The sequence below is a fragment of the Vigna angularis genome, chromosome 1 (genome assembly GCF_016808095.1).
Source record: "Vigna angularis cultivar LongXiaoDou No.4 chromosome 1, ASM1680809v1, whole genome shotgun sequence".
In the NCBI taxonomy this organism is placed as follows: Eukaryota; Viridiplantae; Streptophyta; class Magnoliopsida; order Fabales; family Fabaceae; genus Vigna; species Vigna angularis.
The window spans coordinates 57,600,207-57,614,231 of record NC_068970.1 but is presented as its reverse complement, the minus strand read 5'-3'; the positions used below and the strand labels follow the sequence as shown (position 1 = coordinate 57,614,231).

General features: G+C 33.0%; 1 protein-coding gene, 1 long non-coding RNA gene and 1 other non-coding gene across 3 annotated transcripts; 2 read left to right on the top strand and 1 right to left on the bottom strand.

Annotated features, from left to right (window-relative positions):
- Nucleotides 1–396: 396 nt before the first annotated feature.
- LOC108335118 (RING-H2 finger protein ATL52) lies at nucleotides 397–1,778 on the top strand. The gene has a single exon (XM_017571061.2). The coding sequence runs from the start codon at nucleotides 545–547 to the stop codon at nucleotides 1,532–1,534; it is 990 nt and encodes a 329-aa protein (XP_017426550.1). The 5' UTR covers nucleotides 397–544; the 3' UTR covers nucleotides 1,535–1,778.
- A 642-nt stretch (nucleotides 1,779–2,420) lies between these two features.
- TRNAQ-UUG (transfer RNA glutamine (anticodon UUG)) lies at nucleotides 2,421–2,492 on the top strand. The gene has a single exon. It is a non-coding gene; the product is annotated as a tRNA-Gln (tRNA).
- Nucleotides 2,493–11,070: 8,578 nt separating this feature from the next.
- LOC128195019 (uncharacterized) lies at nucleotides 11,071–12,562 on the bottom strand. The gene is made up of 3 exons (XR_008246543.1): nucleotides 12,490–12,562; nucleotides 11,487–11,659; nucleotides 11,071–11,389 (listed from the first exon to the last, which is right to left on the bottom strand). It is a non-coding gene; the product is annotated as an uncharacterized LOC128195019 (long non-coding RNA).
- Between the last annotated feature and the right edge of the window lie 1,463 nt (nucleotides 12,563–14,025).

Genomic DNA, 14,025 nt, shown 5'->3' with positions numbered 1-14,025 from the left:
AGTTATTGGTTGCTGTTGTCAGGACACCTCTCTTACCATAAAACGCGCCAGTTTCTCTTTTCTTTTTTATTGGAAACGATAAATGTGACATAATTATTAATCTTTTCTGTCTTTAACATAAAAAAAATTAACAGAAAGAGTAAATTTGTAATTAGAAGAGAAAATCTTTTACATTTTTATCGTAAGAATGAGGAATATTGGCATCATTAATAAAGCAAGAAAAAAGGGGTCCAATATTTTTAGTGGAAAAAAGAAAGTTTACTTTTTGAAAAGGATTGTGTAATATATTACAAGGTATAATGTCCCACCACCATTAAAGTTAACGCGGAAACCATAAAAAAAGGTTGATTGATTTGGATATATATATATATAAGAAAGCACCAAGTAAATTCCGGAGTCCAAGTCTCCCCTACAAAACGAAATGGTCCCATCAAAACAATGCCCCATTTTCTCATTGCAGCATTTAATCATGCCACACTCTTTGCCTAAACAAATGCCAAATTTTCCACATCCATAGAACACTACCTTCCCTTCTCTTCCACCAATGCCTCCTCCTAAACTCGATGTCGCTGAACATGCTGAGTTAATCAAACATCATAAGCATGTTGTTCAACTAGCGTTGGTTGTGACGACATGCATAGTCGGCGTGTTCATGTTTCTCTTCATCGTCTCCACTCTCATAAGGTACTTTTACTCCAGGAGATATAATCGCACCCCAAATGGAAGAAGAGACACACCCATATTGTTCGATTTGAACGGAGATGCTCCCACTTCGAACAACGATGATGACGTGGCGGACCAAGACGACTTGCCGCCTGTCCACCACGTCTGGTACATCCGCACCGTCGGTCTCCAACAGTCGCTCATAGACTCCATCACCGTCTTCAAATACAGAAAAAATGAAGGAATCATAGACAGCTCCGAATGTTCCGTGTGCCTCGGAGAGTTCCAAGACGACGAAACTCTCAGGTTGTTGCCCAAGTGCAGCCACGCCTTCCACGTGCCTTGCATTGACACCTGGCTCCGGTCCCACAAAAACTGCCCCCTCTGTCGCGCGCCGGTGGTCCGCGATGAAACTGGAGCAGTTGATCAGAATGTTCAGATCGATTCAAGCGTGTCTCTGTCTGATCATCAGAATCAGAATTATGATGTTCGGGTGGAGGATTCTGATGATGGGGCTGGATTAGAAGACGGTGGTGGTTCTGGTGAGTCCTCCGGCGAAAGAGAAACGCAGCCTCTGAGGAGATCGGTTTCGATGGATGTTTCTTCTGCTTCAAATTCAATGGATATAGACACCCCTTATGGGGAAAAAGTGAGTTCCAGTAAGATTCATACGAGTAATATTGTAGAGAAACATGGAAGTGGGAGTTCGAGTTCGAGTTCGAGTTCAAGTTCAACTACCATTAACAAGTTGGCTTCATTTGGACGTGCGTTGCAAAAGGGACCAGTCTCCATGGGAAGATCGTTCTCACATAACAGGAAATTTTTGTTCTCCACACACTATAGGAGTCAGAGTTCTACTCTTCCATTGTAATGAGTTTAACACTGCATCCATCTGCATTGTAAGGTGAAGTTTGAAAGATCAAGGGATTTTGTGGTGTGTAATGAACGTTGATGGAGGAAGATGAACGTTATTCCTCCATACATGTCTGTCTGTGTTCCTTTACAGACAAAACTATGCTTCAGATTTACCCTTATGAATGTGCTAAACGTATACGGCTGCTATGGAAGTATAGTGATACAAAACATTATACGAAAAAGTTTCAGAGTTTTGACCACTGTTTTGTCTGATGCTACATGAGGCTCCTGTCATCTATACATGCTCTCTCTTTTATTCTGTAAAATGAAATTTCACATGAAACCTTCCCCGCGTGATTTCCTGTTTTGGTGAAGCCGCACTATATTATTTTTATATGCTTCCATTTAAATAATCGTTAAGTTTTATTATTTTTAACTAGTGTGATGATTAAAGAACCAGTGTAATGTTTGAAAATAAAAGACAATGTATTAATATTTCTCTAATGTAACAAAAGTAAAATTATACTAAGTAATATAATAGTTAAAATAAACAGTGTAATATATAAATATGGTAAAAATAAAAATAATAAAATGAAAAACACATTATCTATCATTAATATCTTGTAAGGCAAAATTTTACGGTTATTATGTGGTGTTAATTCAATTTTGATTGAATAGTTTTAAACAAATTCTTTTATTCAAAAGATATGAAACTATAAATTATTATCTGACACAATTCAAAAGTCATTTTATTACTTTTACAGTGAAGAGAAATTAGTCAAATTTTTGATTGAATAGTTTTAAACAAATTGTTTTATTCAACATTTTATTACTTTTACATTTCATTTTCTCTCTGAAGAGAAATGATTTTATCTATATTATTATGAAGGACACCAACAAGCGGTTCTATGGTGTAGTGGTTAGCACTCAGGACTTTGAATCCTGCGACCTGGGTTCGACTCCCGGTAGGACCTATTTTGAAAGTTTTACAGTTCCTGTGTTTCATCCAAGGTTTATTTTCTTCTATTGAGGTTGTAATTAAATAATATATTTTTATCATCAATAATAAATATTTTCTAATATTAGGTGAACAAATTGAAGGAGTAGTTTTAAAAAGTTTTAAAAAATCAAGTAAATAAAAAATTATGTTACAATTTGATATTTATCAGAACTTGGGGTATGTTTTTTAATCGTATAAAATTAATGTTTTTTAGTACTAAAGGAAAGATTCCACTTGCATAGAAATTGAAAGGGATAAAGATGGTTTGACTTGGTCAGTAGAGTGAGTAGCAAACTTCAACCTCACACGACTCATTCCCTTTCTATCAATTCAAGGAAATTTCTATCATCATAACGGGGATGGATACTGAGAAAATATCGTGGAGGTATCAATTTCTTTTTATAAGTATATAAAAATTTTAAAATTTCAAAAACATACTAAAAAGTTAAAAATTAAAAGTTGTATTCATATACTAAATTTTATATGGATAAAAAATAATTGTAGACTAAATCTTCACTTGCACACATTTAATATGGCATAGGTCTTATGCTAACTAAATAGATGTGATGGTTTAAATAGATGTGATGTTCTAAACCATGGGACACGTAATCAGTTTGGATGGTACTGGATAAATTATAGAGTAACTATTAGTTTTTTTTTTCCTCATGAAAAGTTTAGTATGAAACTATGATATTAATTATTAGTGAAGGTTGAAAAAAGATACAATCAAATAATTTCAGATCGGATTGTTTAAACGATTACTCACGTCACAACTATGACAATGCACTATTTCTATGAGAAACGATTATGATCAATAGGCCGAACGATCTGTCTATAAAGAGATTACCTTTAATACTGATCAATTTAAGATAAAGTATAATTATTACCAATTAGGTCGTCATTAATCCAAAACTCATATCAAAGTTTACAAATACAGGTTTGAGGTAAAAAAGTAGGTGATGACATTTAATATGTATTAATAGCTTAAATTGTTGAATCTTTACTGACTTTGGCATCAGAACCTATAGATAACCTCCAAGTATAGTAGGGACAAACGACAATGACGAATAATAACGTGAGAACGAACATTTGGATCCCTAATGACTAAGTACAACATCAAACTATTAACTTCGGCCCCACACCCAAACACTAATGATAGCAACAATTCAATACATGTTAGGTTTAACTCATTTTAAAAAAGAAAATTAATTATTTTGTATAAATATCAAACAATATTTTAAAATGTAATTATTTTTTCTAAAAAACTTATAATCAAACAAGAAAATTGTTCTTATCCCGTCTAATAGATATACTAAAAAGTATTGTCCAACAAAGCTCATTAAGTTTCTCCACTTTGAAATTGTCCAAACCTACGTCTATTGAGGCAATATTCACATAAGTAAGGTAAGTATTATGTTTAATCATTCAACAAGTCATTTTTTGCTTAGAATCTCAAATAAGCCACCTGCTTATTTTTCGTCTCAATTGGATCCTAATTTTTGCAAAATTGGTACAATTAAAGCCCTATTGTTAAATTGGAGTAACATCATTAGACTAACGTATACGTGACATGCTGATATTGGTGTTTTAAATCGTGGAATTTGTTATTTATTCTAGGTGATTCTGACGTGTATTTTCTTTTTTTTTTTAATTTAAAGAATTTTGCAAAAGTGAATTAAACTAAATAGTTTCTTCGAATTATGGATTGGGAAAAGAAACTCAGAGTTTAGGGTTCATAAAAATTGGGAATCAATTTCAAAATTTGGAAATTCATTTTGGGAGATTAGAGTTCATTCGTACTTCATATTGGCATAATTAAGAGATTTGAGATTTGGCTTCTTTCAATGGAATCGCTCTTTGAGAATTTAGGGTTCACAAACTCAGTTCTTTTTGAAAGTCAAAGTTCTTTCTTTCAATTAGGGCTCATTGACAAAAAAATGAGAATTAATCAGAGATATATGTAAAAGCTTTTGTTCAATCACAAAACAGAGAAGAAACACTCAAAATCCCTCATTACAAAAGTCAGATTCACAAGCAAAAATCTAAATCGAAAACGAAAACCTCAAATCACAACATCACAGGAAAAACCAACCGTAGGAACCCTAACACTAAATTGTGAAACCAAATGTGCAGAAAATAATCAAGAACACAAGAAACAAAACCCTAAAATTCCCAACACAAAACCCTAATCTGAAACGCGAAATGAAAGTTGCAGCTCATTCTGTTGTTGTTGCAGTTTGCTTTGAAAGAGGGAGCTTCCACGATCTCCACCACCACAAGAACGCTAACGAAACGAGCTCCTCACACTATTGAGACGCCGGAAACAAAACCCTCCTACAAGAATAATCAGAAAACAGAGGAAAGAAAATGAGTCTACTCTCCCTACGACGCGAACACGAACCATATTGAAAGAGAGGAAGAAGAAGGATGCCTTTCCCTCCTTGTGAAATCGAAATAGAACTAGAAAAGAAAGAAGAAGAGAGTGCCTCCCCTATCTGCCAAATAATAACCAAACCAGAGAAATAGAAGATGAAGCACTCACAGTTTTCCCAAATTTGTTTTCTCAATTTTTTAATTCGAAGAGATGGGCTGCGTTTAATTACAATTTCTCCAATTTTTTTAATTAAAAAATATTAATTTACATGTCACAATCTCCTACTAATCATATTACTTACGCCACCATCAGCATGCCACTTATACGTTAATTTAACGACGTTACTCCAATTTAACGGCAAGGTTCTAATTGTACCAATTTTGCAAAAATTAAGATGAAAAATAAGTAGGAGACTTATTTGATATTCCAAGCCAAAAAAATGATTTGACGAATGATTAAACCTAAGTATTAGCATAGGTTCACAACCCATGTGAATTCTATAAATACAACTAGTATTCCTAAATGAATATTGACGTAGTCACTTATATTCACTACTATATTCATAAGGATCCAAACTCTCTTATTGACTTGAATAAAGTATTGAATTTCGGCCATCAAGAGCATTCAAGCCACCACTAGGACCTTTCCACCTGTTCGTAAATTCACACTCAAGATCTTGGTAAGATCACAATGCGGTGTCCTATCGTGGGACAAATAACTAGGCTTTAAAAAAAATCATTAGTCTCTTAAGCCCATTGGGGGTGACTAGTCATTTCTCTTATACCTCAATTTGGAGCTTATGTTCTTACTGCACCTAATAGTTCAACATTGCTTAGAAGTCGAGGCTTAAGATAGTTTAAATACTTATTTTTTCTTTCATCCTTTAAGGTATCTTTCAAGGACAAAACTGTAATGAGACTCTAGTCTTTAAAGCATACAATACCTCAAATGCATGATGATTGATCTTGACGATATCACTCGATAAACTTGGGATCGGAACATTAAAGCCCATCATGAGGCTGATTATAAGGTTTTGAAACGAATCATGAGTCTCTTAAGTTCTCTATTGAGGATGATCAATCATTCCCCTTAGATATCTTTTAGGACAAAATCATTACGTAGCTCTAATATCCAAAATAGATAATACTTTAAATATATATGATGATTAACCTTAGATATGAACGAACTTGGGATAAGAAACAAATCACATCCAATATACAATGTGAAGATCCAATATGATGAATTTTGAAAGAAATGACGAATCGTGAGATGCAGAAAAAGTTTATGAAGATTTATTTTTATATTTAATATTTATTTTTTGAAATAATTCTATTTATTTGACCTTTTAATACAAAAATATATTTTAAAAAATATGTCAAATGACAATTTTAACATTAAAGTAAAATCTAGCTCTCACCTTCATTAATTCCATTAAATCAATCACACATACTAATAAATTTTTTACTCAAATGCATTATTTTTTGGAACTGAGTAATGATTCTTTGACACACCTAAATTTTTTACATTAATTTGACATTACCCTTACTTATTTTTTACTCTCTTCTTTCTTGAAACAATACAAAAGTTTACACTTTTATGATCATTTTAGCTTTGTAGTATGTGTCAAATGAATGTAAAAATGTGTCATGATATCATTACTCTTTTTGGAACGGATTGAGTAATTTGAAAATCATTTAAAAATAAAGCAAAGTAACATGACTTTTCTTGGAAAAAAGTCACTCTCCTCTTATTATTTTCTATCAAATCAATTTTTTTATTTCATTTAGTTTTATTTCTAAACCATGCACCCCGTCAATCAACGTAAAAGGTATGTATGTTGCGTTACAAAAAGATGCAAGGTATATGTTGCATAAAAGGGACTCGTCAAAGAAGTTATGAGTAAAGACAATAAACACTAATGTATGGTGGTTGAAGAGACTTCCTACCGTAATTTTGAACAAAAGAAGGTCAATTTTAAGGCTAGTAAGTACCAATCAAACTTAAAAAAAATCTAAAATCATTGGTTGTGTTTGTTTAAGTTGTATGCCATAGGTTAAAATAGGCAAATACACTTTGTGTTCTCATTGGATACAAGAACACTTCCAATGCTCGTAGAAATGTTCAACCACAAAAATGAAATAAAAATCTCGAGTAGAGTTGTCATGAAAGATCATTAATGGAGTTCAGAGGATTAAATGAATAAGCAGTTGCCGAAAATCTCACAATTCTTCAATTATGAACATGACATTCCTGTCAAAGATACAAGATTTATATCTAAGATTTATAAAATATGCACTATGGTCATCTTAGAACTTGCAAAATTTGAAGCAAGGACAAAATGACAAATAGATAAATTATACGAAGAGAGATCTAACGACAATTGAAAAAATCACACTGGGGAGCTTGTAGACAAACTTCAACACAAGCAACTATAATAGTCAAATGGGTTTTTAGTACCAAATTCAATAAAACGGTTTCATGAATAAGGGAAATAATACTTGAACAACATCTTTTAACAACATTTTGACTCTACTAACGTGTCGCATTCTGATTCGTTCATTGGAAAAAATTAAAATAACTTTAAATGACATGGAAATGCAAGGTTTGGGGTTGCAGAAGTTTTCATTTCGCGGCTTTCATTTTTTTAAGGGTTTCAAACCTTGCAGGTCTCATTTGGGAGAGAGAACCCACGAGAGAGAGAACGCCCCCCACCCACCCACAAACCTCCCTTGACCACAATCGACCATTCACCGACAAAGGACTGTTCACCGAACTGCCGCTGTTCACCGGAGTTGTGTCCGCCATCGTTCTGCCCGAAGGTTTCGCCATTTCGAAGCACCGTTCAACGCCGAAACCACCATTGACATGGGTTTTAAAGCTTCCCGTCGTTTGTTTCGCTACAACCTCCGTTTGGAAGCACTATCGTTGGTGAAAACCACCATTGAAGACGAAAAAACATAGTTTGTAAGTTTTCGTGGTTCGTTTTGATTTTCTTTTCTTGTTGTTGTTGAGTGATTTTCACTTATTTTAAATATTTTAATTTTTTTTATCATTTCGGGATTGTTGTATTTTTTGGGAGCAAATGATGAACAAGTGAACTAAATATTGAAATGCATAAGTAAATTTTTTTATTTCTAATAAATTTGTTAATATTTTCTTTATGTTGTTTACATATGATAATGTGTTTGTAGGTATCAGATAGAAGAAGCAAAAATTCGAACTTGAGTAAACCTCCAAAGTGCTAAAGCAGAGGCCAGGTCAAGAAAGGTCGAGGTATTTAATTGTCATTAATAAACTATATTTTTTGTGTAAATTTGTATAGTTTCTTGTTATTGTATCTTTGAGGACCATATTGTTTAATTCACTTGCCTGTTCTGTTGCTTTAGAGCAACCTTCAATGAAGTGTCGTGGTCCTTTGTTTGTCGGAGTGTCATTGTTCACGTGTTTGTTGTAGCATTTTCTATCTCAGCCACCTAGAAGCGTTCGTCTTCATTGAAGTGTGGTTGGACTGTCGTCGTTGAAGTTGGTCGGACTGTCATTGGTGAAGGCAACTTTGTAGGCGCCGCCTTTACGCGTCAAGGAACCATCGAAGTTGGAAACTGCCATTGAAGGTGTTTTTTGAAGGTTGGCTCTGTTCTTTTGGGTAATGCATTTTTTGTGTTCGGTGTTTAAATTATTTTAGGCATTTATGGATTGTTGTATTATTTGAGTGTTTTTCCTCGTATGGTTTAGTGTGACATGAAGGTGTATAAAACATTTAACGGTTCATGCGGATTTTTGTTGGAAAGTAGGAATTCATGGGGTTTGTGGTTGATATTGGGTTATTTAGACTATGGTTTTGTATTATGTTTGGTTTTTTGAGTTGTTGTTGGGTTAATTTTATTATGGTTTTGTATTATGTTTGGTTTGGCAGTGATGGATCACATTTTAAAAATGATAATGTTTTGGAGCTTTGATTGAAATTGTGCATTTTATTGATATGTTGTGCATTTTTTTCTTTGCAGGAGGAACTGTAACAGGTTAGGGAGAAATATGTTTGTGATTAGATTTTGGATGTGCACAATGTGCGCAGGGATGAAGTGTTGCAGGATTTAGGCATTGAGTAGATGTTGCTGAATAGGGATTTTTGCAACTTTATTAATGGTTTGTTTAGAACTTTTTCGATATGTATTAATGAGGACTGAATGTATATATTTGTTGTTAAAAATGTTGAAAGAAAATGAGTGGTTACATTTATTGTTCATGAAATTTGAAGATCAAAATGATCAATGTTTTAAATGTTTATATTGCAATCCCGACTAAATTTGGATGTGAGTATTTATGAAATCTTTTATGTACAGGTTTTATGTAGAAAAAAATGATGAAAATAAATTGGGTTAAATGTCAATGATTGCATTAACATGAGTTGGATGTCCATTAAGTTCGAAGAATAAACCTTTGCCTGAAATAATAATTGATTCCACATCAGTTTTAAGTTGCAAAAATGATTAGATATAAATTAGGCACTCCAAATGGGTGTCATCTTCATAGTTCACCTCCCAGTGCAAAATCTTTGCCTGAAGTACCCACTTATTTTGCCTTTGCTATCATTGTTGTTTCTGCACCATGAGTTTTAATAAATATTGTTCCTTGGCCATGAAACTCTATATAAATGGCATAGTAATTGGTTCCACATCAATTTTAAGTTGAAAAAATGATTAGAAATAAATTAGGCACTCCAAAGTGAGTGTCATCTTCGTAGTTGACCTCCTTGCACAAAATATTTGCCTGAAGTACTCACTTATTTTGTCTTTGCTACCATTGTTGTTTCTGCACCATGAGTTTTAATAAATATTGTTCCTTGGCCATGAAACTCTATATAAATGACATAGTATTTGGTTCCACATCAGTTTTAAGTTGAAAAAATGATTAGAAATGAATTAGGCACTCCAAAGTTAGTGTCATCTTCGTAGTTGACCTCCTTGTACAAAATATTTGCCTGAAGTACCCACTTATTTTGTCTTTGCTACCATTGTTGTTTTTGCACCATGAGTTTTAATAAATATTGTTCCTTGGCCATGAAACTCTATATAAATGGCATAGTAATTGGTTTCACATCAGTTTTAAGTTGAAAAAATGATTAGAAATGAATTAGGCACTCCAAAGTGAGTGTCATCTTCGTAGTTGACCTCCTTGTACAAAATATTTGCCTGAAGTACCCACTTATTTTGTCTTTGCTACCATTGTTGTTTCTGCACCATGAGTTTTAATAAATATTGTTCCTTGGCCATGCAACTCTATATAAATGGCATAATAATTAGTTCCACATCAGTTTTAAGTTGAAAAAATGATTATAAATGAATTAGGTACTCCAAAGTGAGTGTCATCTTCCTAGTTGACCTCCTTGTACAAAATATTTGCCTGAAATACCCACTTATTTTGTCTTTGCTACCATTGTTGTTTCTGCACCATGAGTTTTAATAAATATTGTTCCTTGGCCATGCAACTCTATATAAATGGCATAGTAATTGGTTCCACATCAGTTTTAAGTTGAAAAAATGATTTGAAATGAATTAGGCACTCCAAAGTGAGTGTCATCTTCGTAGTTGACGTCCTTGTACAAAATCTTTGCCTAAAGTACTCACTTATTTTGTCTTTGCTACCATTGTTGTTTCTGCACCATGAGTTTTAATAAATATTATTCCTTGGTCATGCAACTCTATATAAATGGCATAATAATTGGTTCCACATCAGTTTTAAGTTGAAAAAATGATTAGAAATGAATTAGGCACTCCAAAGTGAGTGTCATCTTCATAGTTGACCTCCTTGTACAAAATATTTGCCTGAAGTACCCACTTATTTTGTCTTTGCTACCATTATTGTTTCTGCACCATGAGTTTTAATAAATATTGTTCCTTGGTCATGCAACGATGTTGTATCACGAATAATTTAATCCAATTTAATGCCTTTGTAATCAATTGCGGTCTTCAAAAATGAAGTACCAAATCGATAATCTATTCATTTCAACAAAGGAAGTACCAAATCAACCATATCATAACAAAGCTCTTCTTTGGACACACCAACATCAACAACAACCTGCAATGTCATTAACAAATTTCATTACATAAAACACCAAATATAAAATACATGGCACCAACACATTCATCAAATCACCAACAACTCACCGATGCCTTAGCCAAAGCACTTTTGATTAACTTCTCCTGATATTCATATCAATCCAATTCAACAACCTTGGGAATTTTGTTACCCGGGTGTTGTACGTTGAGTTTGATGTCACAAAATGGTGTCAAAACCAAACTTGCAAGTTTAAATTAGTACAACATTCACATCAAAAATGATAAAAAAAAAACAATAACAAATCATTGTCTTTCATTAACAATTACTTAACAAACATCTACATGCAACAGGTAAGCACATCCTTGAACATGAAAATGGCTTCTGCTTGTTTCATTCTTCATTGTTGTTGAAGCAGTAGACCAACTTCCAACAAATACCTTCTGCAATATTGGATAAATCTTCAACTTTGAGCATTGTTGATGAAATTTGACCTTTGCAAACATGACTTTTAAAATATTTAATGAGTGAAGCAATCACCTTGTATAGAGTAGGAAGAACATAGGATCGTCGAGGTCCTGCAGTTGCCAATATCGTGCATGTAACAACAGTAGATAAAGTTTGCTCATGTGCTTCTTCATTAATCCATGTAACAACAGCCGATAAAGTTTGCTCATGTGCTTCTTTGCTCATATGCTTCTTCATTAATCTCCCTATAACATTATAATTCAATCCATGTGGTAACTACCTAAGGGTAATGTTATTCAAAAAATAATTATATAATTATACGTGATATAGGATAAACATTAACCACAATGAACACGTGCAAAGTTATAACAAATGTAGCTTTCATTTCAAAAAATTTGAGTGTATTTTTCATTCTTATCCCTCCAAGAAATAAAATGATGTTTAATCTCTAACATTCTATTTAGGACAAATAAATAACATCTTTTTTAGATTAAAAAATTGAGAGTCTCACATGACATGATATCAGACAGCAGTAGGTGCCACATAATAACCTTTAAACACAAACAATTAACAAATATCATATAAAAACACAAAACTAAATGCTTTGGTTTAGAAGTTTGGAAAAATACATTCTAGAAATACCTTTATAAAGCTAAAATCAGATTTTGTTCAGTATGCAAAGAAAATATGATTAATATTAACCGTAAAAAGTTTAATTGGACTTTATGTCGAGATTGAAGTTTAACATGTACTACTAATAATAAATTTAGGAGGAGTGGAATTAAACTCATTTGGTTTAGCATTCAACAATTCAGCTATTACAATTATGGCTTAAGATACCTTTTTCATACTACTTATATTATGGTAGTAGTACATCTATGGCTTAGAATATCATTTTCATACTAGTTATTTATTAATTAAGCACTTTTTATAGTATTTTTTTCTCTTCATCCTTTTTTATTATCCATTAATTTTATGCTCTTCATCCTTTTTATAGTATTTTTATTATCCTTTTTTATAGTATTCTCTTCATACTAGTTACACAACATATAGTTTATTAATGACAATGAAATACCTCGAGCTTTCTTGACCTGGCCTTTGCTTTAGCACTTTGGAGGTTTACTCAAGCTCGGATTTTTGCTTCTTCTATCTGATACCTACACACACATTATTAGATGTAAACAACATAAAGAAAATATTAACAAATTTATTAGAAATCACATAATTTACTTATGCATTTCAATATTCAGTTCACTTGTTTATAATTTGGAAAATGGTTTACAAAGAATGTATTAGAGATACAATATATTGAAAGGTTGTGTGTGTTACCTTAAACAACACTTGGTCTTTTGCTCTTCTTCCCAAGAAGCAGCTATGCAGTCAGAATAAGCTTTGTGGCTCCCATTGTGCCTCAAACTTTTTGATATTTCCTTTTCTTCCTCTTCACTTGAGCTTCAATTTGAAGTGAATATATATACATTTTAATTATAAAAGTATTTCAAACCAAATAAGCACAATATAATCCGAATGCAAAATGCATACTTGTATGGTCATCCATAAACATCAACTATTAATAGTTTCAATACATACTTATCTACAACATACCGAGTAGCTCATATGGTATGATTCACTACTTACTCAACATGTTCTTATGTCCTAATTGATTATGTTAATGACAGGGTGCTTTATTACCTTAAAATTTGGGATTTAAGAGAATGGCTAAATCAACAATTTTAAGATCATATGTAGTTTTTATTTATGAATAAGAAAATTTATGATACACATCAGACATAACAAGCAAGAAATTTATGACTGCTATAATTGATATCAAATGGATATATACCAATGAATATTTCCTTCTCCAAGAACTCATAAGTGTATTTTACTACTTGGCGAGAATCTTCATCAACATTTCCTACAAAGTATGTTTCATTGAGATCACCTGCATAACAATTAAAAGTATTTCGTGTGTAAAATTTTTATAACTTTGCACCCAAAAAATACAACAATCCCGAAATGATAAAAAAATTCAAATATTTAAAATAAGTGAAAATCACCGAACAACAACAAGAAAAGGAAATCAAAACGAACCACGGAAACTTACAAACTATGTTTTTTCGTCTTCAATGGTGGTTTTCACCAACGACAGTGCTTCCAAACGGAGGTTGTAGCGAAACAAACAAAGGGAAACTTTAAAACTCATGTCAATGGTGGTTTCGGCATTGAACGGTGCTTCGAAATGATGGAACCTTCGGGCAGAATGATGGCGGACACAACTCCGGTGAACGGCGGCAGTTCGGTGAACGATCCTTTGTCGGTGAACGGTCGATTGTGGTCAAGGGAGGTTTGTGGGTGGGTGGGGGGCGTTCTCTCTCTCGTGGGTTCTCTCTCCCAAATGAGATCTGCAAGGTTTGAAGAAACCCTTAAAAAAATGAAAGCCGCGAAATGAAAACTTCTACAACCCCAAACCTTGCATTTCCATGTCATTTAAAGTTATTTTAATTTTTTCCACATGGACGAATCAGAATACGACACGTTAACGGAGTCAAAATGTTGTTAAAAGATGTTGTTCAAGTATCATTTTCCCATGAATAAATACAACACAAACTTG